General features: G+C 55.1%; 1 protein-coding gene across 22 annotated transcripts in view; it reads left to right on the top strand.

Moving 5' to 3' along the window:
- RAP1GAP2 (RAP1 GTPase activating protein 2) overlaps positions 1 to 27943 on the top strand; it is a 52937-nt gene that overhangs the window by 13199 nt on the left and 11795 nt on the right. For 11 of the 22 annotated variants that reach the window (XM_041720105.2, XM_041720107.2, XM_041720106.2 and 8 more), the window contains 13 exons: positions 649 to 684; positions 20426 to 20510; positions 22610 to 22645; positions 22858 to 22902; positions 23338 to 23370; positions 23688 to 23897; positions 24312 to 24415; positions 24901 to 24979; positions 25366 to 25419; positions 25675 to 25758; positions 26571 to 26671; positions 27306 to 27435; positions 27635 to 27790. In XM_041720105.2, coding sequence (XP_041576039.1) covers positions 649 to 684; positions 20426 to 20510; positions 22610 to 22645; positions 22858 to 22902; positions 23338 to 23370; positions 23688 to 23897; positions 24312 to 24415; positions 24901 to 24979; positions 25366 to 25419; positions 25675 to 25758; positions 26571 to 26671; positions 27306 to 27435; positions 27635 to 27790 — 1153 coding nt within the window. Of the gene's footprint in view, positions 1 to 648; positions 685 to 5285; positions 5633 to 13044; positions 13204 to 20425; positions 20511 to 21164; positions 21212 to 22609; positions 22646 to 22857; positions 22903 to 23337; positions 23371 to 23687; positions 23898 to 24311; positions 24416 to 24900; positions 24980 to 25365; positions 25420 to 25674; positions 25759 to 26570; positions 26672 to 27305; positions 27436 to 27634; positions 27791 to 27943 lie in introns of those variants that run through there. The other 11 variants (XM_072916796.1, XM_072916794.1, XM_072916793.1 and 8 more) reach the window with 6 other exon arrangements.

Raw genomic sequence — 27943 nt, 5'->3', positions numbered from 1 at the left:
CAGATAACAGAGCATTTTCAGTGACTGCCAAAAGACATTATTTTGCATTTTGAGACATTACTATGATTTGCATTAATTAATATTAATATGACAGTAACCACAATGATTCTGAGGCGATGAGCACTCATTACCAGTGCCAGAATGAGTGAAACAACTGGGGCTGCTGGTCCCACATGAGCCAGCCAGGGCTGGGACCGAAGGGGCTGCTCTGTGTTTTGTCTGCCTGGGGCTGGGTTGCAATATGTGGGGTTTGGGGGGATCTTCCCAGCACGTCAGGGCTGCACAGGCCCATTATTTGTAAATACTTGGTTTGTGACAGCTGTGCTTTGGAGAGAGCTGGGACACAGGTGGTGCCCTCCTCTGCTTCCCAGCTCACCTCTGGCATTCCAGACTGGGAGGCAGCAGTTCTGCACCAGGAAAGATCTAGGGAGATCTTTTCTTGCTTGCTGCCAGACTTCATTGTGGGTTAAATCTTGGTTGGTTTTGTTTTCCAATGAAATCTTTCTGTGGCGATCGTCGTGTCAGCTGGAGCGCTGGCACCCGCAGTGGATGGTCGTGTTTGGCAGCAGCCTCCAGTACCCACCCCCCTCCCAGCTACATCTGGAGCCCCTGTGCCTGCAGTAACACCCTCCTCTGCTCTCTCCTCAGGATCGACAAGAAAATGCTGGCCAGCCTGAAGATCAAGTGAGTACCTGGCTCTTCTCTCATGTGATTTCCCGTGGGGTGCGTGGTGCTGGGAGCTGGCTCGGTGTGTGGAGGATGCTTTCCTGGGAGCTGGGCTCCAGCTGGTGCAGTGGAGTCCAGCCATGTCCGCCCACTCCAGGACATGTGTTTGTGCGTGTCCCACAGTCTGTTCTCCTGGAAGCCTGAAGTGAATCAGGCACTGGGAGATGACAGCAAACACGGTGACACGATCACCGTGAGATCAGCGGGCTGAGGTGGGCATGGGGCAACCCACAGGGCACCAGCTCTGCCTCGGGGGTAATGGGGGTGGGAATCAGTGGGTCAGGCCGGCACTGAGCTTCTGGGTGTAAATCCAGTGAAGTCTGGAGGTTTTGTGTTTTGTTTTTCAATCTGGAGAAGTGGTGAGTGTCAGTGGAACAGTGAGTGCCTGTGACCCGGCTGAGAGGCTCTGGGCACTGCTCTGGAGGGGGTGGAGATGCTGCTGCGGTCCAGGAGGGTCTGTGGACTGGCGGTGTTCTTGGTGGGTCCATCTTGGATTTGCCACTTGCTGGACACTGCCTGACACTGCGGGGTGGTGTGGGCTGTGCAGCTCTGGCAAGGTGGTTGCTGGGTTGGGTCCTGTGCTGTGATGGAGTGAGTTGTGTGAGGTCACCATCCCTGCTGGGTTATGTCCTCGGCTGATGGGGAAGAGAAGGTGGTGAAGGTCTGGGAGTGGCACCAGTGCTCTCAGCTCCCCCAGCACTCGTGGCTGTCTGGGACCTGCCTCCTGTTCCCACCAGCTTTGTCCTCCTCTCTGCTGGATTCTGGGTCTTGGATTCCTGGAACCCCGGGTCAGGTTCCCTGTTTTGACACACATGCAGCTCCAGCGCTATCAGCTAGACCCTGTGCTGACACAGAAATGCTCTGAGCAAGCCTCCCCTGGGCTCCAGGCAATGCATAGGGTGATGGCTCATGCAGTTTCCCTCTATAATCATTGTGCAAATTATTCATTAATGGAAAAGTATCCGGAAAGCCTGGGGGAGCTGCTGCCTGAACGAGCCGAGCCGGCAAATGCCCGTTGTAAATGCTACAGCAGCACTAGCTCATTGCTCAGGTTGTGCTGAACTAATGAGAAGTTTAAATCAATGCTTACCACTTTGGGGAGTGGAGGGAGTTCTCTGCAGACTTTCCTTTTTCCATGAAGCTGAGAAAGACTGAGCTGCTCTTTGCACTCTGCTGTACACTGTGGCCTGATCTTTTCCGAAGGCTGTTGCAGCAGTTCTGCAGCAGAAACCCCCTGTACCCTCCTGCCTCCACCGTGCCAGGCAGCTAATGCCGTGCTTGGAGTGCTGTGCCAGCGTGCTGGGCACGCTGCCGTGCTCCTGCCTGGGCAGGGTGAGGCTCTGGGGCCACGTTTCTCCATCTCTACCTTTCCTGCCCTGGCCAGAGGAGGGAGTTTCCTTGGAGCTTTTGATGAACATCACTGCTGTTTGCAGCTAGTGCTTCCCACAAGCCCGTGGTGCTTCTGGTCTGTGAGTAGGCTGCTGCATGAAGTGGTTCTGTAATTGTGCCTCAGTCAGAGCCACATTTCGTATTTGTAAAAGCTTTTAAAATTATAAAAGCATTATAAACCCAAACTTTCGGGTTTTTAGCGCCCTCTTGTAATTGCTGCAGCCTCTGTCGGAGTGTCCTGGTTTAACCCGTGGCACAGAGGCACCAGGCATCGGGAGTTTTCTTCCCCTGTACAAGTTATTTCCGAAAATATGAGCTGCTTTCCGCAGGGCCCGGAGCACCTCAGGGAGCCTCGTGCTGCTGCAGACATCGGCACTGACCTGCGGAGAGCCGGGCGGGCGGCCCAGCGCTCGGTGCCAGAGCCGGCGAGTGCTGCGGGGCAGCAGGACCAACTCACCCACGCGGGCGGCACTGGGCCAGCACAGCGGTTCTCCCTCGGCCTGTCTCTCCCTCTTCTTCAGTCCGGGTTTCATTAGTTCCTATGGTAACCGGGAATGTGTCTGAGGGACTGGAGAGCACGAGCAGGCACTGCGGAGTGGGAGTGTCGGGAGAGGTGATGCTGGAGAGCCCTGGAGCACGGGAGAGGGGATGATGGAGAGCCCTGGAGCACGGGAGAGGTGATGCTGGAGGGCCCTGGAGCACGGGAGAGATGATGCTGGAGGGCCCTGGAGCACGGGAGAGATGATGCTGGAGGGCCCTGGAGCACGGGAGAGGGGATGCTGGAGGGCCCTGGAGCACGGGAGAGGGGATGCTGGAGGGCCCTGGAGCACGGGAGAGGTGATGCTGGAGGGCCCTGGAGCACGGGCAGGGCTCAGCTGGCCCCGCTGGTGACAGGCAGAGGTGCCAGGGCTGCAGGCGGGCAGCGAAGGTGTTCAGGGCTCGAGCATTCCCGGCAGCTCTGCCCTGCAGCCATGCAGCTCGGCCTCTGAAGCACCCGGGAGCTCTGGAGTTTGGGTCTGGCTCTGCCCCCGGGAGCTGCGCCGTGCCCGTGCCTGCCAGGCAGAGGAACCTGAGAGCATCGGCGCCCAGCCAGAGCTGCTGTGCCCTGTGCCACCACTCGGGTCTGTGTCCTGGCCATGGGCCAGCCCTGGCTCTGGAGCACTGTCCTGTGGTAGGAGGAAGCAAGTTGAGCCTCTGGCTGCTATGGGGAGCCAGGGGCTGCTCTGGGAGCTGAGATATGCTCCTGCCCAAAGGCAGTCTCTGGGGGATGAAGAGCCTGGGAGCGGACTTGGGGATACTCTGCTGACTGTTTTTAGGGGTGCATGCCCCCAGGGGTGGAAGCAGGCACTGGTGCTGCTGTGCTTGGGTGCTGGGGCTGTTGAGAGCTCCTGGGACTGGGCTGGCCTCAGGGAGCTGTGGGATGGAGACTGAGACACTTGGGCAGCAAATGGGATTTGGCATTTGCAGACCCTGTGTTTGGTTTGGACCAATTCCATTGTGATCTCTACTTTTCTGTTACATTTTTTGATTCCTTACCCACTTCAGGGGAAAGCACTTGGAGCTGCTGAATCCCCTTGGCTGGCAAAAGGGGAATCGTGTCCAGAAGCAGCTCCCCAGCCTTGGCGTGGTGTTGGTGTTTTCTTGTGTCACATGAAGTCTCTGTAGGGAGCTGGAAGTGTCTCCAGGTCCCTGGGGTCCCCTTGGTTCTCCTGGGGGCACAGCTCCTTGCAGTCCGAGTCAAACACGGGGTGCTTGGGGTCAGGTTGTGCTGCCAGGAAGGGAAGACCTGAGCCAGATGGCAGCTAAGCTGCTTCCCTGGTGGGAAGGTCACCCCAGAGAAAACATCAGCCTGCACAGGATCTTTGCATGTCAAACAGCAGTTCTGGCCAGGTGAGCCAGCCAGGTGGGTGTGCTCGCCTCTCATAGCAGCCCAGCAAGTGCAGGAGTCCCCAAGAAAGCAGGCAGAGACCCTCGAGCCCCCTTGGCCTTGTAGAGTCCTTGTACTGGGGATGCTGGAGGTGGAAAAGTGGGATGGGGACTTGTGGGGCCCTCCCTCCTCCTCTGTGGAACAAACTGGTAGGGTGATGTCCCATGGGGGGTTCACCAGCCCTTCACCTGCTGACAGCTCCTCAGCCTGTGTGCTCTGGTTATTTGCTCATTGGTATTGATGGGGTGCACTGAGAAACCACAGAGTGTTAAACAAAAAATTCAGTAAAAGCCCTCCCTTCAGGCAGAGTCAGCTCTTCTTCTCGCCTTATAAAGCAAAAATAGCACCAAAAGAATCATGTCTCTGTGGAACGGAGGAGCCATGTACAGCAATTACTGGGACTCAGTGTGTGTGCAGTCAGAACTCACATGAAAGAGCATGTGATGCTCCTCTGCTGATGGGAGCAGGAGGATGAAGGTGGGAGGAGATGAAAGATTGACTCGATCTTTGTGAAAAGAGCTGTGTCCAGGCTTGAGGCTCTTTAATATTTGATGGGCTGGAGCTGAGTTAATGGGAAGATGTGGGAATGATTTAGTATCTTAGAGCTGGCTGCACTGACTATTGCACTGATCTTGGATGTTTGTGCTTGGGTCCTGTGAGGACAAGGTCTGGCAAGCAGATTGCATCTAAGTAAATTCCTTTGACTTATTAGCACTTCATAAATGGATAATTGCATGTAAATGTATGTTTTGCAATTATATTTAGCTGGAGAAGCACATGCAAAGGGAATGCTGTCAAAACTGCTGCAAAGCAGCCAGCTGCAGCACATAGGGGGCTTCCTATCTCTGTGTCTTTGGAACTGCTCCTCTCCATTGCTGACGGGCTTGGAGCCAGCCCAGTGTAAACCCCAACAATTACCCCCACCAGGAACGTGCCCTGGATGTCCCTCCCAGTTCTGGAGCCTGGCAGTGACTCCCTCCTGCCAGTGTGCCTGGAGAAGGACTGAGCCTGCAGGGCCAGGGTGCAAGGAGTGCTCTGGACCTGCAGAAAACTTTAAACTCAGTTAAAACCAGTGCTGAGCTGGAGGGGAGCAGGGCCGTGGCAGCTCCGAGAGTCGTGGCTGGGCATGGTGTGCCAGGCAAAATGAGGCCGTGTGTTGGCAGGTCTTCTGCTGGGTTCCTGCTGGGATGAAGCCCCTTGCAGTGCCGGGGAACTGCAGGTGTGTGCCCAGGGCTGGTGGCGGGTGCTGCTGCCACAGATGGTGGCTGCCACCAGCCCTGCTTGTGTTGCCTGCCAGGATGGTGGCAGGGCCGCAGTCTGTCCTTCCTCGTCAGCCCAAGGACTGGTGGGAGATTTACAAAATCCAGCCAGTGCCAACGTCTCCCTGCTATCTCTGGCAGGCAGGCAGGAGCGCTTCCCTCTTCGTGGAAGGGCAGTTATCGCCCTGGCTGCCTGCCCACACCCAACGCTGCACCCACATAGCATCCTCCCAGCACGTCTCACAGCCTGCCTGGGACAGAGGAAGCTTTCACAGGAGGAGGAAGGCACTGTCAGCTCTGAGGACTTGGAGTGTTTCAGCCATTTAATCTGGTAAGCCTTACCTATATAAAATTTCAGGCCGGGGGAATGGATACTGGCAGAGCTCCATCGATGCTCTCCCTTGGTATTTGACTCTGTGCTTTCCTCTTAGTGGCCTGCTGCCACTAAGAGGATATTTGGGTTTATGTGAGGGTTTGTTCCTGCAGAAAGCCCAGCCACGGAGCAGAAGAGGTGGGCTGGGATGTGGCAGTGCAAGCGCCGCTCCCTGTGACGTTGGAGGTGGCGCAGCGGCGTGTTCGCGGCAGTGCCGCCCCGTCCATATGCTAAAATGTTGTTGTTGCTGTCAGACAGCCTTCCCATATTTAAAGCTAGATTATCCACAATTACATCTGCCCAGAGGACTGAGCAGCCCCACATGGGTCTATTTTTAGCTCTGTCTCAGAACTAATAAACTGTGCTGGTTTTTCCTCCTGCCATATTTATAGCCTGTCAGGCTGGGAGCTGTTTGCAGCCGGAGGGTGGTTGCTCAGAGAGCAGCCACCTTCTGAGAGCAAATATTGTCGCGATGGGCGGAGGAGCCGCGATGGCTGCGGTGATTGAGGCACCATCTGCCTGTGGGTTCACTCCTGTCTGCAGGAGTCACAGAGGTCACCCGGGCAGGGTCTGCAGGGGCTCTTCCTCACTCGGGGTGGCTGCTGGCCTCCCCTGGGCCCTGGCCATGTTCCCGCTGGCCTCCCCTTGGCCCTGGCCATGTTCCTGCTGGCTTCCCCTTGGCCATGGACATGTGCCCACTCATTGCCAGGGCAGGTGTGATTTGGGGACTGTGGGCAGCCCCACGTCTGCCAGGCCAAGGAGCCCGGAGCAGGGTAGGCAGTGCCGGCGTGGCAGTGCAGGCGTTCTGCCAAAGCCTGTGGTTTGTTCCTGATGATAATTTTGTTAATTACTGTACCGCTCCCGCCGGCTGTCGCTCCTGCTGCCAGTTTGCAGGGCCCGGCCTCCTGCCGCCGGCAAGCCCCGCGGTCCAGCAGGGATGGGTGGCCTCTGGCCCCAGCGGCATTCCCATGCCATGGTCCTGCACTGGAAATGGCCCTCTCCATCTCTGCTGTTTTATTTCCAGTGGGGCTTGTGATGCTCTCAGTGACCCATACCATATCCAAGGAACTCACATCTTCCCAAGCCTGTTGTGAAAACGTGGCTCAGCTCGGGCTCCCACCCAGAAGAGACATGTAGTAGAGGCTTGGCAGGTACTTGAATAGGTCAGAGCTATATTCTTAGTCTCTGTGAAGTCTCAAAGGTCAGTCCTTCCAGGCACTGTCCTGTCTCGTTCCTCTTAAATGCTACTGGTGTCACACCAGGGACTGTGACAGCTCCTTTCTCCTACAGCAATATACTGTTAATCCTTTCCAGTCTGGAATGCAGAGTCCACTTTCTAAAGCCCTGACAAGCTGATCTAGGTCTCTTGTTCTGGATCATTGATGAGGTTGCACAGTGTGAGGTGATTTGAAGAGGAAGGTGGTGAGTCTGCAGCTAAAAACGGCTTCATTTTCCATCTTTTCTTATTTGGAGCGAGAGGCAAGGAAGAATCTGTAGAGCAGCAGAATCTCCTGGATGTGATTGACTTCAGAATGTTCCCTGTAGTATGGATGTGTCAGAGATAATACCTGTGTTTTAGCTCCGCAAATTATATGTCTTTTAATGCTTTCACATCAAACAAGGTGTGTGAGGGAGGCGGGTAATTGAGATGGTGTCATCTCTGAAGAGTCACCGGGGCCCAGGTGCTGCTGCTCCTGCTGCCACCCTCTGTGGCACTGGGACCTGTCCCTTGACCGCCTCGCTGCCCACCACCTCCTCCCTCATCCCTTGCAGCATCCTCGGAGGGGCATTGCTCCATTGAGGGTAGAATTTGGGTCTGATCCTGAGCTTCCTGGCAGGATTCCAGTGGAGATTGAAGCCATCATGCCAATCAGAGATTGTCTTTGCTCTGGACGTGGAGCAGAGGGAGGACCGGGGGTTGGGCAGGGTGCTGGTGCTGCTGGAAGCTTTGGGTGAGTGGCACATGTTTGTGGCCGTGCCTCCCAAATCTGGCTTTATTAGTGATGTTAATGATGAATGGTGACATTTAGCTCACTGATTTGCTAGTAAAATTCAGAGTATCTGCTCATGCTGTAAAGACTGATTTCCTCTGCTGATTTGATCTAATTTAATTGGATGCTGAAGTCTTGGAGCTCGTCTCTTCAGGAGGCCTGTGTTCACAGGGAGAAATACCCCAAATTATCAGGAATACAATTTCCATGTAATTGTGCTGCTGTCATGGTCATGACTACCTTATTCTGTGTCAGCTGTGCTGTGGCTGATGCTGCCCTCAGCTGCCACCACACAGCCAGGCTGCAGTGCAGGAAGAGCCCAAGGGTGACTCACTTGGGCTCTCTCGACTGCAGAATAGTGCTTGGCTCATAGCCAATGGCACACAATGGATGGGAGAGGTGTACAAGAGACTCCTTGTACCCATAGCTTGCTTTGTTCCTTGATAAATGAGTCTTGGAAAACCACTCATGCATTCATGTGTTGATGGCATGGTCAGTGTTCCAGGCTTCTGTCACTGATGCTCTTGGGTCACTGCTCTTTGGCGGCTTTCTTAAAGTTCTTGGCCTGGCTATGGCTCAGGTTTTGCCCCTTCTGGAGCTGGTCTGGTTGTCACACATGGTGCTCGGTGTCACCTGCCCATGCTGCAGCCAGGAGCCCTTCCACTGGGATGCTCTGGAGACTGTGTGCCCTCGAGCAGGGGCAGCCTGGGGTGCACAGGGAGGGGTTGCTCCCAGCACCTTCCTTAGCTGTGCTCCTCAGCATCCCCTCTGCCCAGGGGAGAGTGACAAGACCCACCTGACCTCAGCTGCTTTCAGCAGTGAGACTTCTTTTACTTTTGTTCTTTCGTTGTGGCTTTGACCACTCTTTCTGCCTGTTGCTTGGGAGGGCTGGAAATTGAGCTGGGGAGATGGACACTCCTGGGCCATCCAAGGCAGAAGGTCAGTGCTGGACTGCACTCCTCCCAGGGAAGGGCTCTGGACAGGGCCAGCCCATCCCTGTGTGCTCCTCCTTGAGCTCAGCAGGTAAACTGCTCCTTTCTGGCACTTGGGCTCTGCTCCTCTGTGCAGGAGCCGCAGAGCTGGGCGCAGGGAGCCGTCAGGGCTGGGGCACTGCTGTGCCAGGGGGCTTTGCCAGCGTCTGGGGTGGGAGCTGGGGCCGCCCCACGCCTCCGCACACGCCGATCCGAGCCCCAGAAGTGACGTGGTGTCAGGGTGGCTGGTGGCGTGTCACACCCGTCTCACACCATTTCTGGGGAGATAAGCTCACTGTGCTCTGTCTCTCATTGCCTGCATGGAAGAGCTGGCTCTGTGCTTTCCTGGGATTTCCTTCATGTCTTTCTAACTGAAGCCATGAAATAAATTTCTAATCAGATTACTTGGGGCTGGATGTAATGTAATCTAAAGCTCTAGTTCTTGTGATACTTCTGTAAGAGTGGATGCCCTCTTATCCTCCTCCTGCAGCACCGATTGAAGCACCATAATCGCTTTCTCCCTCGTTTGCAAGCTCCCAAATCCGTTTCTGCCATGCCAGGGAAATTGGGATGTGACTGCTCCTTTGCAGGGAAACAGTTACTATTTTTGGGTTTGGGCCGTGCTGCATTGTCTCCTTTTGTTCCTCTCTGGCTCCCAGTCCTTGGTGCTGGCGCAGCAGCCCCATCTCGGCTCTCCCACCTGGGCAGGGCAGGGCAGGTGCTCTGGTGGGAGGCAGTGCCCAGAGGGGCTTGGGGTGAGGGCCTGGGGCAGAGGTGAGGGGTCCCAGGGTGGCGGGGGAGTCCCTGGGCAGAGCTCTGGGCTCCCCGGCAGCTCGGGCACGGTGCCGCGGGGATGGGCTGGCCGTGCCTCAGCCTGGCTGTGGCAAATGCCTGGCATAGCTCGGGTATTTCTGGCACTGTCCCTCATGAGCGAGGGAACCAGAAATATCTCCTGCCCAGGGAGGCACAGAGGGTGACAGGGACTTATCCTGCACTGGCTAGAGAAGCCCTGAGTCACCAGAGCGGGGCTCAGCTGCGGCTGCAGCTCAGGTGTGAGCATGGGGCTGGGTCCCCTGCAGGTGGAAAGGCCCCTGCAGGTGGCTGAGGCAGATTGATGGGCTGCCCACCTATAGGGGGTTTCATCTCACAGCAGCATCTATACAAAAGCCAAAGTTATTACATTAATATTAATAGTGTCATTTATTCATGGTAGATTCCATACTCCTAAGGGATAAAGGCTCAATCTTGTCCTAGTCTGGTGTTTTCAGACCCTTCTTTCTCAGCAGAGTGTCCAGGCGGCTGCCAGGTGATGTGTTAATCACGGTGTGCAATTGTCCTGACCTGTCCTGCGCTCCCTCCAGCCCCTCAGGCTTCCTAGCTCATTGCCAAACTGCTTTGTCTGGAGCAAACGTGTCAGGCCATTTTTCAAGGGATATATATTTCTTCATAAACAAGGGCAACTGCTTACCCTGGAGGTGATTTAGTCACTGACAGGGTGATACTGATGTTTTAAAGGAATGATGGAGACTTGGAATGTCTTGAACTGCAGCATTCTGTCTTTGGAGATGTCTTTTGGGACATCTGGAGAGCTTCTGGGGGTGCTGGCCCTGACAGGGCATTCCTATGCAACTATTCAGGAAGGTGATGGATGCTTTGGTGGCATCGCTGCGGGAACAGGAGGCTGGGTGGAGCTGGAGGGGGTGAGGCATGGGGAAGACAGGCAGGGCAGGAGCTTTCAGATGCACCAGCCCTGCCACCCTGTGTGCCTTGCCAGGTATCCCTGTCATCCTACCCCGGTCCGTCCTGGGGCAGCTACTGGATGGCAGAACCTAAGAAACACAGGGCAGGTTCTGCAGGGCCTGGCACAGCCAGAGGTGACATTGTCCTGGTTCCTTTTGCCTGTGTGAGCATCCAGCCCTCCTTGGAACCACAGCCCCCAGCCCACCTCAGCCCCTCGCCATCTATTGTCTTGCCCTCAGCCCATAAATTACAAATCAGCTGCAGTGAGCCCAGATGCAATTGCTTCCATTGTGGGCTGGGCCATGTTTGGGTGGAGAGGGAACCTGAGTTTCTGCTCAAAGTATTTGTCTATTTCCAAATAGGAGCGAATTGAACATCTTTAAAAATCAATACAAAGCCACTTCAGCATAAACCAAGAGGAGATTAATATTTACCTTGTCTGGAAAAGGGGAGGGGAGATGTGGAAAATGTCTCCAGAGAGGGAGACTCAATGAAATTCGAATCTGCCTGTTTAATGTGAGAGCTAAAAGATTTAAAATTATCCCCCTCCCCCTCCACTAATTGAAAATGAGTACAATAATTGGTGTAATTTGGCACAGAAATAGGATCTAATATTTTTTCTTTGCCTGAGAAATTTGTCAGGCTGATAGCTTCAGCTTGAAGGAAAGCAGACAGGTATTTTCTGCAGCAAGAGACCTATTGATCCATCAAAAGCTTTATTGAAAGGCTTGGCAGTGCAGGTAGCACCCAGGTTTAGCAAAATTCATTCCTTGTACCCACTTAAGTTCTCTCACCATCACTCAGAGTTTGGCATCATCTGATGTTGTTCTGAGGAGACAGAAATGAATTTTGGAATTTCTGGAGAATGAGTTGGACTTTTTCCTGTGGGGAAGTGGGTACCTTAACACTTGTCTGCTGGAATTGCTGCTGCTCGGTCTCCCCAGGGACCTCAAGATCTGGTGGAACACAGAAATACTGATCTTGGGTTTCAGTTTGAGTCTTGGCTCTCTGGAGTGCTCCATGTGCACGGTGTCGGTTGGGATGGGTGCTGTGGTGACACTGAAATGCTGTGTGGTTCATCTCAGGTGAATTAATGTGGTGTGTTGACAAAAATAACAGCACGGCTGACTTATCTGACTTACGGTAGGATACAGAGAGATTATGGCAATGATAGGGGTTTTGTTGTTGTTGCATTTAAAGAATCATTCTGATTAGAGATTCTGCTGAAACATTTAGATAGTGAAGGTCAGAACTGAGGTTATGTTGATCTCCTTAAGGGTGGTAGACCAGAGGGTGACAGGCAGGGGAGGTGGGTGAAGCAGGTGTGTGACAGGCAGGATGAGGCAGCAGGAGCGGCTGTTCCCTGCCAGATGTGGTCTGTGGCCTCTGCAAGCTGTTTCTCCTGAGCAAACACATTTATTACAGGCTTTGCCAGGGGAGCCCCATGCATTGTTAATGATTGACTGCCCCAGCTGGGGGTTTCCAGGCAGCTCCTGTTCTCTGCTGGGCTCTTGCTCTGTGGGTGGGGAGCAGGGGGGCCTTTCTTGCCATCTTTCCCCAGCAGTTGCTCAGGTCCTTCTTGAATGGGTGGTGGATTTGCTTGCCTGCAGCCTGTGTGTACCCCCCAACAGATTCCTGTTTGTGGCAGGATGCCCCCAAAACCCTGACCTGGCTGTGACACTTGGAGCAGCTGCCCTAGGGACCCTGCACCCATGTGCCACTGCCAGAGAGGTTCTGCCCTCCCTGCTCTATGGCCAGGATGGTTAAACCCACCCAGGGCAGTGGGTTTAATCCTCCAGATGCAGGAGGATTGTTTTGACTGTTCCAAATGGCTGCAGGGATACAGAGAACCAGCAGGCTTTGGGCAGGTGCTGGGTGGATGTTCTCGTGAATGATCCCACACCTGCTGGCAGCAAGGATGGTGCTTTCATCCCTTAGACTAGCAAGTAGCTCAAAGTGCTGTAGCTTGTCCTGTGTCTAATTCCTGTGAAAATTAAACTGGCAGAGGAGAGAGGTGAGATAAGGGGGGCAGAGGGACCTGGGTGTTTTATCACCATGGCAACAAGGACTTCCAGGGAAAGGTGCTGAAGTGAGAAGTAGATAATTTACAGTTTACTTCATAAAAAAAGGAATTCATTTCTGGAGGGAGCTGTGTGTCAGCTCCTGCTGTGACGGACCGGCTCGAGGGCCCGCGCTGTCCCGCTGCTGCAGCCGGGCCAGCGGGAGGGATGCTCGGCCCTGGCAGGGGGATGGCAGGGCCAGGCTGGGACCCGCCTGGAGGTCCTGCGGGGTTTGCTGCGGGGAGAACCCGTCTGTGGGGCAGGAGCGAGTCCTCCCTCTGTGGGGGTTGAAGGGGTTGTGTTGGCCCTTCGCCCCTTAGGGAGCCCGGGCTGCGGCTGCCGGGAAAGCCTCCGTACCGGGGTGACCCGGGGGCTGTGCCGCGGACGGTCCGGTCCCCGGGCCCGTGACGGTGCTCGGAGCCCCGCCCGCAGAGCCGGCCCGCCGGTGTCCGGGGGTCTGCGGACACACCCGCGGCCCCCGGCCCGGGCACGGGGAAGAGCTGCCGCCGTCCGCAGCCGCTCCCGCGGGGCTCCGTTACCGGCCCCGCGCTCGTTACCGGCGGCGCGGGGCCGCGCGGGGCGGCGCGGGGCGGGGGCGGTCGCGGACACGGACGCGCCGCCGCCCCCGCCGGTGCCGGAGCTCGGTCGGCGGCGGCAGCGGCGATGTCCCGGGCGGGCGGCAGGACGCGGTCCCGGCGCGCGGGGGTGCGGGCGGCCGTGGTGCTGATCGGGCTCCTGCACCGCTCCCGGCAGAGCAGCGAGAGAAGGTGACGGCGCGGGGAGCGGGGCAGCGCTCGGTACCGCCGGCCGGGCACAGCCGGGGTCGCGGGGGAGCGGCGGACGGGATTGCCGGGCGGGGGGTGCCGGCGGCGGTACCGGGAGCTGGAAAACAGCCCCGGGATAATCGTGACCCGCTCGCGGTGTGCGCCGGTGCCGGAGCGGTGCCGAGGAGCGGACAGCCGGCACCGGCGTGACCCTGAGCCGCTCGCGGTGTGCCGGGAGCCGGGCACCGGAACAACCGCGACCGCCGTGTCGGTGCGAGGGTGTGCAGGGGCCGCAGGCCGGGCCGGGAGAGCCCCGGCACCGCCGCTGCTGCACACCCGGGACGGGCAGCGCGGTCCCCGGGCCCCGCGGGCGCCCGTGCAGATCCGCCGTAACTCGGCTCGCAGCTTCGGCTGCGGCGGGAGCAGCTGACAAATGGTTTCATCTTTCATTGCCGAAGCCAGGGGCTGTACTTCGCGTTCAACTTCGTGCCGTAGGAAATGGCCTGTTTGCAGTGCTCTGCGAGCTGGCATCTGCTCCGCGGGCGCCGCTCCCCCGCCCCGCACGGGAGGTGCTGTTGGCCTCCGAGACTGACCCCGCGCTGATCTGTGCGGGCTGCCCCGGGCTGGGAGTCTTCTCCTCCGGGACTCCGCTACTCCGGCAACTTCGGTGTTAAAAATAATCAGAAATACGCACCCGAACCTCACAGTGTGTGTACCTCTGTTTGAGGGTGGAAGCAACGTGCTGCAGGCTGAGGGTTTTTTTGTTTCTTGCTTTTTCTTGGTTCAATTTGTGATTTTGCACCGAACTAAAATGAATGAAGAAACGATTATTTGGAATAGTTACCATAAAATATTCTACTACTCCCTAATCTATAAGCATGAAAAATCAGAGTGAGGCAACTGAGGATGAAGGTTTTTGTCTGCCATCAGTTGTGGATTGCAGGGCTCATACCCCATTTTTCAGTGCTGCTGGCATTGGGGCTTTGCCTTGGACAGCTGGTGCCATGGAGAGCAGGATGTCAGTGATGCACTAAAGACTGAACATTGGCATTCCTGGGGAGCTCCTGTGTCACTTGCTGGTTTGAGATATTTTGTCTCCCTTGCTGGGGTATTAGGTAGGTCATCAAAGCAGAACAGTGGTGAAAAAAACAACCTGCAGGTCCTGAATGAGCCACAGTAAGGCTGCTCACCTGAGCTGAGCCTTGGCTGGGCCCCCTGAACCACACTCCCGGCTGGAATGAAGGATGTGGGGACTGCGCTGAGGCTCCCTGCTGGGCTTCACTGTCCTGCCCCTGCTGTTGCTCTTTGGGTTTTGTCCTGTTTAGCCCAGGCCCGTTCTAGCCGTAGCTCTGCCCTTGGGCCATAGGCTCTAGGTACCAGCCAGCAAGTGTTGGAGGACTGGCTGGCTGGGGTGGCCTGAAGTCTCTCCTCCTGCTTTCACGTGTGTGGGGGCTGTCTGAGTGCAGAGTGACACTTGGGGACCCAAATGATCCTCGGGATGTTGTACACACTGAAACTCATTGGCCAATCCTGCATTTGCCTCAAGGGCAGGGAGTGCTTTACTAGTCACACCACGGAAGACTTTGCCAAAGAGTTGCCTTTCCCTCAGGTACTAGGTTTTTATGAATGAGCTCAACATGACACTGGAGTGCTTAGAAAAAAACTGGCTCTGAACTTGCACCGGGATCTGCCCCGTGATGTCTGAGCCTGCTTTTCGTTTTTAATTTTTTCCACAGCATCATGTTGTGCACAAAACGTCTCAGTGCGCCTCTTGCTGCAGGGTTTACTGAGTACAACTAGAGTCACACAGATTTCTCAAGGGGAGAACAAGACCCCGAGGAGGTTTTTTTCTGTCTGCCGGAGCCTCCATGGGAGTGATTGCAGGAATTCAAGAAATGCTTTACGGTGGTTGTTCCATCTTATGCAAGCTGCCAGGGCCATCAAAGTGACATAATCTGCAGGAAAAGGACTGCTAGCAGCATCGTCAAAAGGGACTCTGTTACTCCACCTGCTCCTATTTGCTTTTTTCCCTCCTACATTCAGTCTTTGTTCTGCATTTGCAATTGAATTTTGCTTTCCATGAGCCATATGCAAGCCTGGCAGGATCAGTGGCAGCTGCAGAGTCTGTGGTGGCCCATGTCTCTTCCTTGTTAGCAGCCCAGCAAAGTGCAGCGCAGCACACCAGGCTCCCCTGGCAGAGCTGGGTGATGCTTACCTGCCCCTTCACCTACAGTCTTCTCACCTGTGCCTCCCCCTGCACACCTGAGCTGGAGGGGAGGAGTGGGGAGGTCTGGGGGGGGTGGTGGCTGCTGCTTTTCCTTGCTCCTATTTTGCTCTGAAAGCCTGGGATTTGGAACTGTATTTATATCTAAATGAATTTTCCCACCTGTCCCACATGCAAGTGAGGTGATGCTCTGGTGGCTGTCCTCTCGCAGGGGAGAGCTGGTGGGTGGGTGCCCTGGTGTGGGCTGCTTCTCCTCTCACAGCCTCCCCTTGCCCTTTGGCATCAGTGCCGTGGTGTTTGAGGCGCAGGTTTCTGGGAGCTGTTCTCTGCAATTTGCAAATTATTGAATCAGCTCAGAAACGGCTGCCCGAGGCTCCTGGCTCGGGTTTGGCAGGAATAGGATCAGACGAGCCTTCTGGTCTGAAAATGTCTGCAAGTGCCTTGGCTGATTTACCCAGATCTTCAGGAAATTGCCACATTCTCTGTTCCTGCAAGGAAGAGTAGGCAGCACATTTTGTAAAAGATAAAAACTTCTTTTTACCATTGCTTGCATATCTAGCCTCACTGTCCTGGCCTGGCCCAGTGGGAAATCCTTGGCCAGTTGGAAAGATTCCAGTGTCTGTAGAGGTGCAGGCAAAGCAGGAGTCAGCTTCATGGGATGAAGCTTCATGGGCAGCACAGGCAGCAGGGTGACCCCCGTGGCCAGCACGGGCAGCTGGGATCCTGCCTGCTCAAGTGCAGGACGCTCTGAACTGTTCACCAATGTTTATTTGCTGTTCGGAGGGGCAATTAAAGCCAGCCCCGCTGGCAGTTAAATGTCACCTTTCTCTGGGCTGGGCTGCGGTCACTGCGCTGGGGACGCTGCGTGTGTGCAGGTGCAGGCTGGCAGTTTCCAAAGACGTAATTTATTGCAAGAAATGTAGATGAGAAAATGCTGCACTTTTTTTTTTTTGCTGACTCTCAGGCTTCGATGTGAGGAGGCAATACTGCTGAACAGGGCTAAGCTGAGCCAGGACATAACAAGGTAAATCGGTTTCTATGGAGGATGTTCCATGGCAGGGGCTCTGCCCAGGCGTCTGGCAGCTCTGCAGACTGAGTGCTTGGGCTGCACCCCAGGGCTGGGGGGGATTCTGGAGCCCCACAACTGTCTGACATCAGTGGGAGCCTGCAGCAGTGCATGTCCTCTGCTGATGTCCTCCGTGGGATGAGTGATGATGCAGCGAGATCTTGCCTGCCTGGCATCCTGGGATTGGGCGGAGAGCTGCTCAAAGTCAGGGCAAGGTTCTTCATTCAGGCACTCACTGCAGATTTCCAGGTGTAAACTCACAGCAAGGTGCCCTTGTCTGTGTTGCAAAAAACCTACAGTTTTAGTTGAGTTTTTTTTTTACAATTTGTGAGCAGCTGGCGAGAGTCTCTGGCCATGCTGCTCTGCCTGGTGCTTGTGTCCTGGGAGCCAGGGGTCAGTCCCAGTTGTGTGGATGATGGAGAGGGAGGAAAAGCAGTCTGTACCCCACTGCCTGCTGTGGACAGGGCTGAGCCTGGGTAGGGAGAGGATGGAAAGTGATATGGAAGCACAGTCCCCTCTGAAAACTTAGGAGACTGGGCATGGAATATTAAACAAACAAAAAGGAAGCAGCTGGCAAGGTGATGCCCAGCAAGGATAAAAAATGATGAGTCCAAAAATAGAGGCTGTTAATTTACAGGAGAGTCATTGCTGACCTTCTCAAGGATGAGGCATCTGACAGGCAGAACTTGTTGCTGTAGGAGTTTGGTGCCTCCTTAGGCCAAGTTTGATCTGTGGAATTAAGCACAGGCATACAGGTAACTTGGGGTGCTCTCATCTCATTTGCACTTCTGACAGAGGTAGAGCCAGCCACATGTGGAGCATTTTACCATGTCAGGTAACATGCTGGCATCTCCCCTCCATACCTGTGATTTATCTAAATGTACTGTGTTGATTTAGAGCCTGTCTGGGAAACAGATCAAACGGACAAAATGAGGTGGGATGCATTAGGGGTTTTTCGTTAGGCTTTGGCTTGAGAGAGCATGAGAGAAGTGTGCACTCGGAGTCAGGGTCTGGATGGGAATGCTCCAGGCAGCCTGGGCTCGTGCTGAACAGGACTTTTTAATCATTATTTCAGTATGTCCATGGGGTTTACCAAATACAGGATATTAATTTGAAGGTGCTTTAGGACTGTGATCAGGGATGCTTTAAAGAGAAAGACCTCATCTGCCCTTGCTGCCTTGGGAGCTCACCTCACAACCTTGCTGTGTTGGGAGCTCATGGGTGTCCATGGTTTTCCCCCTGTTTGGGGGAGATAATCCCCATTTTCTCCCTCTTTGGAAAGAGCCAGAAGAGCAGCCCTTGGCCGGTGGGCTTTGCCTCCCTAAGAGCTGGCAACAGGTCCTGGCCAGCACAGTCCTGGGGGCGCTGGGATGGCTGGGGTGATCTCAGTCTCCATTCGGAAACCCTGCAGTCGGCCCTGCCATAACCGCATTAAGGTATTTCCTTAATTAGATTTACTAAGTATGCAGGATTCTAATTCTCTCTTTTCTTTCTCTCTTAATTTGCCTAATGAGAAAAACAAAGAAATCAAATTACAAAAGTCATGCCCACGTTTCCTCCTGGAGAGGCCGGTGTCTGGCTGCGCAGTTCTGGAGGATGCTCCGGCCCATCCCGTGCGCTGGGGCCTGGCTGTGGCCGTGGCCAGGGTGGGCAGTGGGGGTGGCAGAGCCCCCTGGTACTGCCAGGTGCCCCTTAGGGAGCGGACACAGCGCTGTGACCTGCGTTGTCAGTGCTGGAGCTCCTGTGGCGCCAGGAGAGGCGAGTGCGTGCGGAGCTGCCCGGCGTGCCCAGCGCCCATCCTCGCTGGTGTGGGCACTTCCACCTCTGCTGTGCTTCGGCCTTTGCAGAGACCGGCACCCTCGGCATCAGCTGGGGACCGGGTCACGGAGGGGCTGCTGTGAGTCCCCACTGGCCTGGGGGTCGCTTCAGGGGGATCCCCAAGGGCTGCACCCCTGCACAGACAAAGATGTGCTAGTCTTCCCCCTGATTCATTTATCATCCCAAGGGCAATCCGTTTGGGAAACGGGCCCGGGCCTTGACCCCAGCGCTGGTTGCGGGCTGAATCATCGGCGTCTGTGGTTGGACTTTAACATAACAGATCCTCAGTGCAGAGGCTCTTCCAAGCAGTCCTTGGGGATGGGCTTGTTTTGCTCTCCCGGAACTGCAGGAGCAGTTCCAGCAGTTTGGCCCCAAAGAAGCAGCCAGCATGTGACAGAGGAACATGTTGTTAAGTTGGGTGATTTTATAATACTTAGAATATGATGCTATGGCAACCCACTACAAATCCCAGATCAAATCAAATTATTTGTGCGCATCCCTGTAACTTTAATCTTTTCAAAGTCGTATCTGTTTTATGCCTTTGAGGCCACTTTGCAGCTGAGTGTAATCAGGCAGAGCTCAGGGTTCAAAGCAAGGAGAGCAGAGGATGAGTGGTTTGCTCCAGATCAGGCTGTGCTTTAGTGTCCTAGAAAGTCAAAGAGCAAACAAGGAAAATCTGTCATCATTGGCATTTTTCAGCAGTAGAGACATGGTGAGGTTGTGGAGAGCAGAGAGGGAATGAGCTTGATAAACAGTATGGGTGGGCAGGTCAGGAATTCCACTACTGCCCCACGTTGCTCCAATTAATTTCTTGCATTGAAAAATCGGAAGATGCCAGGAGCTCAGATGAGGGGTAACAATGTAAATTTAACTTGCTCTGATATGAAAAAGAAGATTTATTTTGATTTAATATAATGTGAAACATCAGTCCTTGGTTTGGATGCACGTTTGGACACAATGCAATGGGCATTTCCCGCAGTGCCTCTGGCTAAGGCCATGCTGCTGGCACAGCCCAGGTGGTGCCGTGACTGCCCTGGCTGTGAGGAGGATGATGCTGCTGGTCCCGCTGCCTCCCCACTTCATGGCCTCAGCACTCCCTGCTGCGGAGGGGCTGCGGGCACGGCGCTTCCCCACGACCAGCGGGCTGTTGTCACCTGCTGTCACAACGCTGGGGCTTGGGAGGAGGGGGCGTCGTGCGTGGGAGGGCAGGGCCCGGGCGGTGGGGCTGCTGGGGAGGGCAGGTGTTGGCAGAGGCCGGGTGCAGCCGTGGCAGGAGCCGTGCGTGCCGGAGAGGCCCCGGCGGGCACCGGTGCCCGCTGCGGCGCGGCGCTGCGCGGAGCCATCCTGGGGCGCGCTGCCATGGGAACCAAACCTCGTTACGGCGAGATAAACAGTTGGACATTTTGGCCCGGTTTCTGCAGGACTAACCTGGCAGGGACAAGAGGAAACTAAATTAAATCTCAGATTTTCTGACTCCCGGAGGAGCATCTGGCAGTGCCGCTGCGTGATGGCGTGGCTGCCTGCCCAGGATCCGCCGGGCGACAGGGATGGGAGTTTTGTTCAGGGGAGGGCTGAGGCTGTACTTTTCCAAAGCTTAGGGGACTTTTGGGGGGACTGTCTTGACAACTTTGTGGCACAGGGGCCGCTTTCCGCTTTCCTGGGGTCTTGCATCTTCATGATGCTCTTGGTACTTCCAAATCTGGTGCCAGGTGCTGTGTTGGCAAAGGGGCCTTCAGCTGGGTCCCTCCAGAGCTGTGCTGGGGTGTCCCTGGGTGTCACTGAGCCTCTTTTTCTGCCAGAAGGCTGCTCAGCCGCAGGTCCTGCCCAGGTGGGGAGGGTGCCAGAGGGAGGGATGGCTGGCTCCTTTCACAGGAACCCAGCCCCGCTGTCCCTGCACTACCAGCACCACACATGGGGACTCGCAGCCCACCCTGGGCATAGGCTCTTCTGATGACTTTTATCACCTTCTCACACTGCTGGGCTTTTTCTCAGATTCCAGATATTACTGTACAGGCAGCTGCACACCACAGCTTTGCCGAGGGAGATAACCCTTATCTCCTGCCTGGTGTGCTGGCTCGGGCAGGGGGGAGCTGACGTGCCTGTGTTTGGTTTTCCAGGAAACAGGAGCTGCTGAACAGCACGGATGTGCCCGTCCCGGAGCGGCCCCTGTCACCCCCGCTGACAGCCCCACCGACCATGAAGGTGAGAGCGCCGGGCTGGGCCAGGGTTTGGAGAGCCAGCTCGGTGGGGAGCAGCACTTCCAACGCAGCGGCTGCACGGATTAGGGCTGTTCCCACAGGAGCAGCAGTAGGTGGTTTCTGGAATTCAGCCTGTTCCGACGCCATCCCTCTCTCCATCCGTGGTGGCGGCCGTGCGTGCCGACACTCCCGTTACGCAACGGCGAGCGGCGGTGCCAAGCGGGGCGCTGGGTCCCGGTGCTGCTTCTCTCCCAGTAACCCTGCCAGTAACCCTGCCAGTAACCCTCCCAGTAGCCCTCCCAGTAACCCTGCCAGTAGCCCTCCCAGTAACCCACCCAGTAACCCTCCCAGTAACCCTCCCAGTAGCCCTCCCAGTAACCCTCCCAGTAACCCTCCCAGTAGCCCTCCCAGCGCAGCCCTGGGTGGCTCGGTGCTGGCACAAGGCAGGTGCGGTGCCCGCCATGGGGCCAGGCATCTTGAGATGTGCGCCCCAGCAGGCACCTGCCTGTCCCCTGCAAACCCCACCTGCTTCCTGCCCAACCTGTTCCGGGCACTCTGCCGCCCTGGGGAGCCGCCCTTTGAAATAACAAGGCAGCTGTCCCTACCAAAGGGAGGTGGGGCTGGGCAGGGGTGGCTGGGCTGGTGCTCTTGCCTGTGAGGAGGTCTGGCTGTGTGGCTGGTGCAGGTGGGAGCGATGCCAGGAAGGTAATAGATTTCTTCCATGGCTGTGACATGTGGGGGAGAGTGCTGGGGAGGGGTGCACAGCTCTGCTTGCTGCCCTCCATTCGTGGCAGCTCCCGCCTGGTGCAGGGTTTTCTTTCTGTCCTTTCCTTTGTGGCTCCAAGTGGGCACTGCTGTCTGAAGGGCTGCATGCTTTGCTCAGTGTGTGTGCCATTTTCTGTCAGACTCGCTGTAGCAGCTGGGTCCGGTGCCACCGTGGGGTCAGGTCTTGGCTCTGGCTACTGGTAGAGCAGGACCTGAAACTACCCAAGAACATTTGTACCTGGAGATAGATAGAATCCAAACCAAGCTCAACTAAGGAAGACCTTTTAAAGAGTATTCAGCTGTGGGCACAGCTGTCTGAGGCTGGGGTTTTTCTTTTTGACTCCCGCAGGTGTGTTAGGTAAGCAGGGGCATGGTCTAAAGTTGCAAACAGCTTTAGCCGGGGTTGTGTCCGTGTCACAGCTGCCACACCTCTGCTGGCAGCCACAGTCTGCTCGTGCTGTAAATCTGACCTTTGATCACCACAAATACTAAAGGAAAAAATTTCTCTCAGACTTCTATTTTCTTTTGATTTTCATTTCTTCATCCCTTCCTCTGTTTTTTTGTCTTTTGAGAAATTCAGTGTATTTTAAGTGCTCACTAAAAATCACCCCCCTTGTCTTTCCCCTTGTTACCATGACCTGTTTTTTTGGCCCCAAATCACACACGTCTCTCCCGCAAGCCGTTTCTGGCAGCCGGTAGGATGGGAGCTGCTGCTCCCTGTTCTCGGTCCTGCCTCGGGCTGGCAGCGCTGCTGTGGCCCAGCTCCTCCGGGCCTGAGGAAAGGAGGGCTGAGAGAAGGGATGGGCGGTGTGCCATGCCTCCAGAAAAGCCACTCGGGGTTTACTAGGAGTGCCGCATTTGCAGCCGTAGTTTGGCTGGGTGATTTATTGGTGCGCACCTGAGAGCAGGAAGGGCTGGGAGAGGCATCAGGGCTGCCCAACAAGTCCGATTTCCGTGGGTGCTGTGCTGCAGGGGCAGCGCCGCGGGGCAGCGGCCACCACCGGCACGGTGGGCAGCGCAGGTAGACCAGGCTGGGAACAAGGTTACCTGGAGCTCCCATCGCCGGGGGAGAGCACGCTGAGCCATCCCCGGGGTCCTGGCAGCTCTTCCAGAGAGGCGACGGTGGGCTGTGCCCACCCCGGTGGGGTTCTTGTCCCCGACTTCCCTCTCCGTGTCCCCGAGGGGTGGGAATCCCGGTGTCCTGGCTGCCTGGTCACATTCAGGGAGCAGGACAAGTGCTCAGGGTGGGGGTCCAGTGTTCCCACTCTGATGTGGCTTGGACTGGCTTGGCTTGTGTCTGCTTCTATCGAACAGTAGATTTCCTTCTTTTCTTTTCAGTCAGCAGAATTCTTCGAAATGCTGGAAAAAATGCAGGTGAGCAGCACTATGCATGCCAGTAACTCGGGATGTTTGCCCCAGCAGAGCCCCTGAGGGCAGAGGGCCTGTCCCAGGAACAGACCTCACCTTCTAGCCACTTGGCTTGGAGTGATCTCCCTGTAGCAAAATACCCTCATGTTGGTACACCAACCTCCCTGTGTTGGTAAAAGCATCTAAATTGTTTGTTGCATTTGTTTTCTTCCAAACAGGCACCAAAACTGGAAGAACAGAAGTCTGGAAGCCAAAAACACAAGGTCGGTTGATTTTTGTTTCTTGAGGGGATCTCTTCAAGTGTCCCCCCCTCATCTCAGAGGTTTAATGTGATCATCAAAGTCACTCAGAGGGCTGGGAAGGATTTAGATGTTATCATCTGAAAACAAGGCACTGATTGAATTGCAGAGAAGGGAGCATGGTGCCTGTAAATCCCTAATCCAGCTTTATGTCCAGGCCAGTGCATTTCAACTTCCAGCTGTGCAAAAGGGCTGGGGTTTGCAGGGAACACTGCACTGGGAAATTGCTCCAGTACAGGAACTCCCTTTAGGCAGGACTTAGCCTGCATTGATGCCTTCCTGCGAGGGATCAGCAGGTGCTGGAGGCACTCCCTGGGTTGGGTGGGCAGGGCTGGGGTTTTAAGGGACAGCTGGTGGGGAGCAGATGGTCATAGATGATGTTTTGGTTCCTTTTTCCAGGAAGACTACATCCCATACCCCAGCATCGATGAGGTGGGTGTCCTGAACACCTTCTGGTGAATGCCTTTCCAAAATTGCTGACGGCAGAGAAATTGGTGGAGATTCAGTTTCTCAGAGGAGCTACATAAAGCATGTTCCCCCCTCCCATACCTCTGTGGTTTTTGGCTTTTCCTCAGTAGCATGTGCCCTCTTCTGTGACAGAAGAGGTTTCAGAGAGGGGTAGACTTGTCCCTCCTGGTGCCAGGGCTGGGGTCTGCTGCAGTAGCGGGGCAAAACTGGGAGCAATGAGCTCTGCACCCCACATCCACACCCCCGTCCTGCCTGACCCCTCGTGGCACATGTCTCTGCAGGTCCTGGAGAAGGGTAGCCCATACCCGCTGATCATCCTGCCCCAGTTTGGGGGATACTGGATAGAAGACCCAGAAAACCTTGGCACGCCCACCTCATCTGACAGCAGCATCTGCGAGGAGGAGGAGGAAAACCTCAGCCCCAGCACCTACGGCTACAAGCTGGAGTGCAAGGGAGAGGCCAGAGCCTACCGCAAGCATTTCCTGGGGAAGGTGGGTTCCTCCATCCCACGGGGCTCAAAGTTGCACACCTTTGACTAAGAAAACTCTCCAGCTGAGAGCAAAATGGGCAAGTCTTACAATTTCCCTCTTTGCAGGGAATGGAGGCACTGGTGGGTTCCCAGCATGGTGGTGACGGCCACACATGTGTCCTTTGCCCCACAGCCACAGGTCTCCTGTGACACCAGTGGGGATGTTGGCTCTGAGCCTCCTGTCCCTGGGGACCTCAGCCAGACGGGGGGCCTGCGTGGCAGCCCCTGCCCTCTTGCTCACAGCCCTGGTCCTGGCAAGGGCGTGCAAGTGTCTGAGTGATGGGAGGGTGTTGGGGCAGCAGGTGAGCGTCCAGGCAGTGTCCTTGCCATCAGAGAGTTCCTTCCCGGCTGCTAATGTGCTGATTTCTATTTTTAGGATCATTTAAATTTCTACTGTACAGCCAGCAGCCTTGGAAATCTGATCCTTTCTGTTAAATGTGAGGAGACAGATGGCACAGAATATTTAAGGGTTATACTCAGGTATGGAAAAAAAAAAGCTTTGTTTAACAAAATATTCTCTCTTTGGGAGTCCCCGGTTCTGTTCCTACAGCAAGTGCTTGAGCTTAACTGGCAGCGTGTGGTGGGGGTCTGGGTGGGATGGGAGGCAGTGGCAGCATCCCTGTGTTTCTGTGCTGGGACTGACTAAATCTGATAATGAACGTGAGACTTTGATCTGTTGCTAAACCCGCTGGAACTGAATGTAAGCCTCTGTGGGACTAATCCTCCCTGGGATAACACCAGTCACTTCTCTCACCATCCCTCCATAAGCTGACAGGACCCAGCATGTCTGAACCATTGTGTCATTTCCCTCGAACTATGAATATTTTAAGAGATGAGAAGACAAATTGAGCCTTTGCTCACTAACCAGGCCCAACAAATGCAGCACAACTGTGTTTCCCAACAGTTGGGTGTTGCTTTGCTGTAGACACTCTCTGACATCTGTCTGCTTGTTGTTTCTTTGCTAGGTCCAAAGTCAAGACATTGCATGAGAGGATTCCATTGGCAGGATTCAGCAAACTCCCGAGTATCCCCCAGATTGCAAAGGTGAATATTGCCTGGCTTGGCTGGAACACGTGCAGAAAGCCTGTGCCAGTGCACATCAGGCTGAGCTGGGACGTGCTGGGCAGCACTGGACAGTGTCGGGCTGTGCTCTCAGGTCAAGGGGTGCTCAGGTGGTGCTGGCCCTGCTGCTGTTTTCCTGCTGACCCAGGCAAGGAGAGAAAATGGACCTCATTTGACACAGAGGGACCTGGGACTGGGCTCGCTGCATCCTCAGCTGGGGCCAGCCAGGCCATGGGGCATCCCAGTGAGAGGGTGTGAAGGAGGGAGCTCCTGCTCCTGGAGGCTGTATTTGGCTTCTTTGTAAGACATTCATGGCTGAAGTTTTGGCCAAGGACCTGGCACTGACTGCTCTTTCCCCTTGCCCACAGGCCTTCTGTGACGACGCCTCTGGGCTGAAGTTTAACCCGGTTCTGTATCCCAAGGTGAGGTACCTTGCCCAAGTTGGTAATGTATTCTGCAAGGACACTGAGAACCACACCCAGGACCGCTGTTGAAAACTTTTAGCCTAATTATGTGGAAATTTGGCTTCTTTGCCCCTTCCACTCCCCTGATGCTTCCCAGCCAGTGTTGTACCCTGCTGTAGCTCTGGTGGGATCTCCTCATCCCTCACCATGGATCTTTTGGCCATCACATTTTGAACCACCAGATGAAACAACTGGCATTTTGCTTTCCTGCAGGCATCCCAGATGATAGTGTCTTATGATGAGCATGAGGTCAACAACACATTCAAGTTTGGTGTGATCTACCAGAAGTTCAGGCAGGTGAGTTGTCCCCACGTTGCTTTCATGGAGTATGTCCCTGTGCACCAGAGATCCACGTTTCAAGAGCACAGGCTCAACTCTGACCTTAATTCTGCCATGTGCAGCGCCTCATGTCACTGGATGTCCTCACTGACTGTGTTTCTCATTGCTTGGATGTTTTCCCCACTCATTAAAAATTATATGACTGAAAAGTCTCAGTATGGAAATCAGCCCACAAGCTGCTGTAGAGAAAAGCGGATGTGAAAACGGATTTTAGCAGGCATGGTATTTTAATCAGATATATGTTTAGACAGTTTGTCTGGGGGGACTGTGGGCTCTGAAGAGAGGCGCTTGCTGTAGATGCTGTCATTAGCAGGGGGACTCTGGATGGGGAGTCAGAACTCACTGAGAATTACTCTGACAGACACTTTACATATTGCATTTTGGGTTGGATGGAGTGACTCATGCAAGGCCGTAATTAGGGTCTCATTGTTTTGAAATACAGCAAGCAGGAGGTGATTAGGGATTTTTCAACAGAGGACTCGCTTCTGGTTTGGTATTTCCTGGATATTATCCTGAAGTCGTTGCTGGGGCTCAGAAGAAGCTCTCAGCAGCTTTGCCCTGGGCTGTCCTGACAGCCCATGGATGGTGCTGGTGGCGGGTGGTGAATGTGGCACTGGGGAGCAGCGGGGAGCAGCCTGTGGCTGTGCAGGACACCATGGAACAAGGTGCTGGTCAGACCCCAGGCACCCCATGGATGGAGCTGGATGCGGCAGGGGATTGGGCAGGCAGGGAAATTTGAGCTGTCAACAGATGCACTCTGTGTTTTGTAGACCCAAGAGGAGGAGCTGTTTGGCAATAATGAAGAGAGCACTGCCTTCAAGAACTTCTTAAGTTTTCTGGGAGACACCATAACTCTTCAGGATTTCAAAGGGTAAGTTAAATAAAAAGGATGATTTTACAAATACATTAACAAGGGACCATGTCATATGCAAAAATATCTACGTGTGAGAACAGAAGTCATCTCGCTCATGAGCGGGATGTGCGGAGCAGAAGCAAATATAGTTTTGGCTTGCTTTTCAAAGCTGGGGGAGTTAAAAAAAATGGGAGCTGCCAAGAGAGAAAAATTTCTTTTCCCGCAGCTTTGAGGTTGTGATAAAATCTGGCTATATTCAGCCATGGAGGGAAGGCAGTCTGTGGAAATGTGCTGTGCCCGGTGTCGTGGCTCAGCCACGGGTGCCTCCGGGGCCGTCCCTGCAGCGACCACAGTCCGGGCAGAGACCCCACTGCTGGTGAGGGATGGTGAGGCCACAGCTCGTGCCCATGGCTGTGGTCAGCCCTACCGGATCAGCCCTGCTTTATGTGCACCCTGTGTTTCAGGCTGGTGACAGCGATGGCTGGTTACAACACATGACGCATGGTTTGTTCTTTCCCACTTGCTCCCTGCTAGATAAAGATAAATGAGCTGGGCTGTTCCATCAGCCTGTCCCCTGACAGCCGCTGGTGCTCTCTGTGAAGCTCTCAATTAACATCTCTTCGTTTCTCTCCGCCTTTCCCTTGATCTCCAGTTTTCGAGGAGGCCTGGATGTCAGCCATGGGCAGACGGGAGTGGAGTCTGTGTACACGGTGTTCAGGGACAGGGAGATAATGTTTCATGTCTCTACAAAGCTGCCTTTTACCGAAGGAGACACACAACAAGTAAGAGAGATGTGTTTGCTCGCACAGAAGGGTCAGAGTGGGGATGCACTGGCACTGCCCTGCCCAGTGCTGTGGGCACTGCCAGGCCCTGGCACCGTGGGAAGCAGCTGCTTGGTTCCCCAGGGCGGGACTGGCACTTGCTGCTGCAGGAGCAGAGCTGCCGGGTTTTACTGACCCAGCATTCTCCCTTTCGGTTTAGCTCCAGAGGAAGAGGCACATTGGCAATGACATTGTGGCAATTATCTTCCAAGAGAAGAACACGCCATTCGTCCCAGACATGATTGCCTCCAACTTCCTGCACGCCTACATTGTGGTGCAGGTGGAGAACCCCGAGGCGGAAAACACGGCGTACAAGGTGAGGGCAGTCCCGGTGTGCCCCTACCCAGGTTCGCTTCAGCATCTTTTGACAAAGGCACGGAGTGATGGGACAAGGGGAAGTGGCTTCCCACTTGCAAAGGTAGGGTTAGATTAGAGATTAGGAGGAAATTCTTCCCTGTGAGGGTGGTGA

The sequence above is a fragment of the Taeniopygia guttata genome, chromosome 19 (assembly GCF_048771995.1).
Source record: "Taeniopygia guttata chromosome 19, bTaeGut7.mat, whole genome shotgun sequence".
NCBI classification, from domain to species: Eukaryota; Metazoa; Chordata; class Aves; order Passeriformes; family Estrildidae; genus Taeniopygia; species Taeniopygia guttata.
Note: the sequence above shows the minus strand (reverse complement) of the source record. Positions and strands in the feature narration are given on the sequence as shown.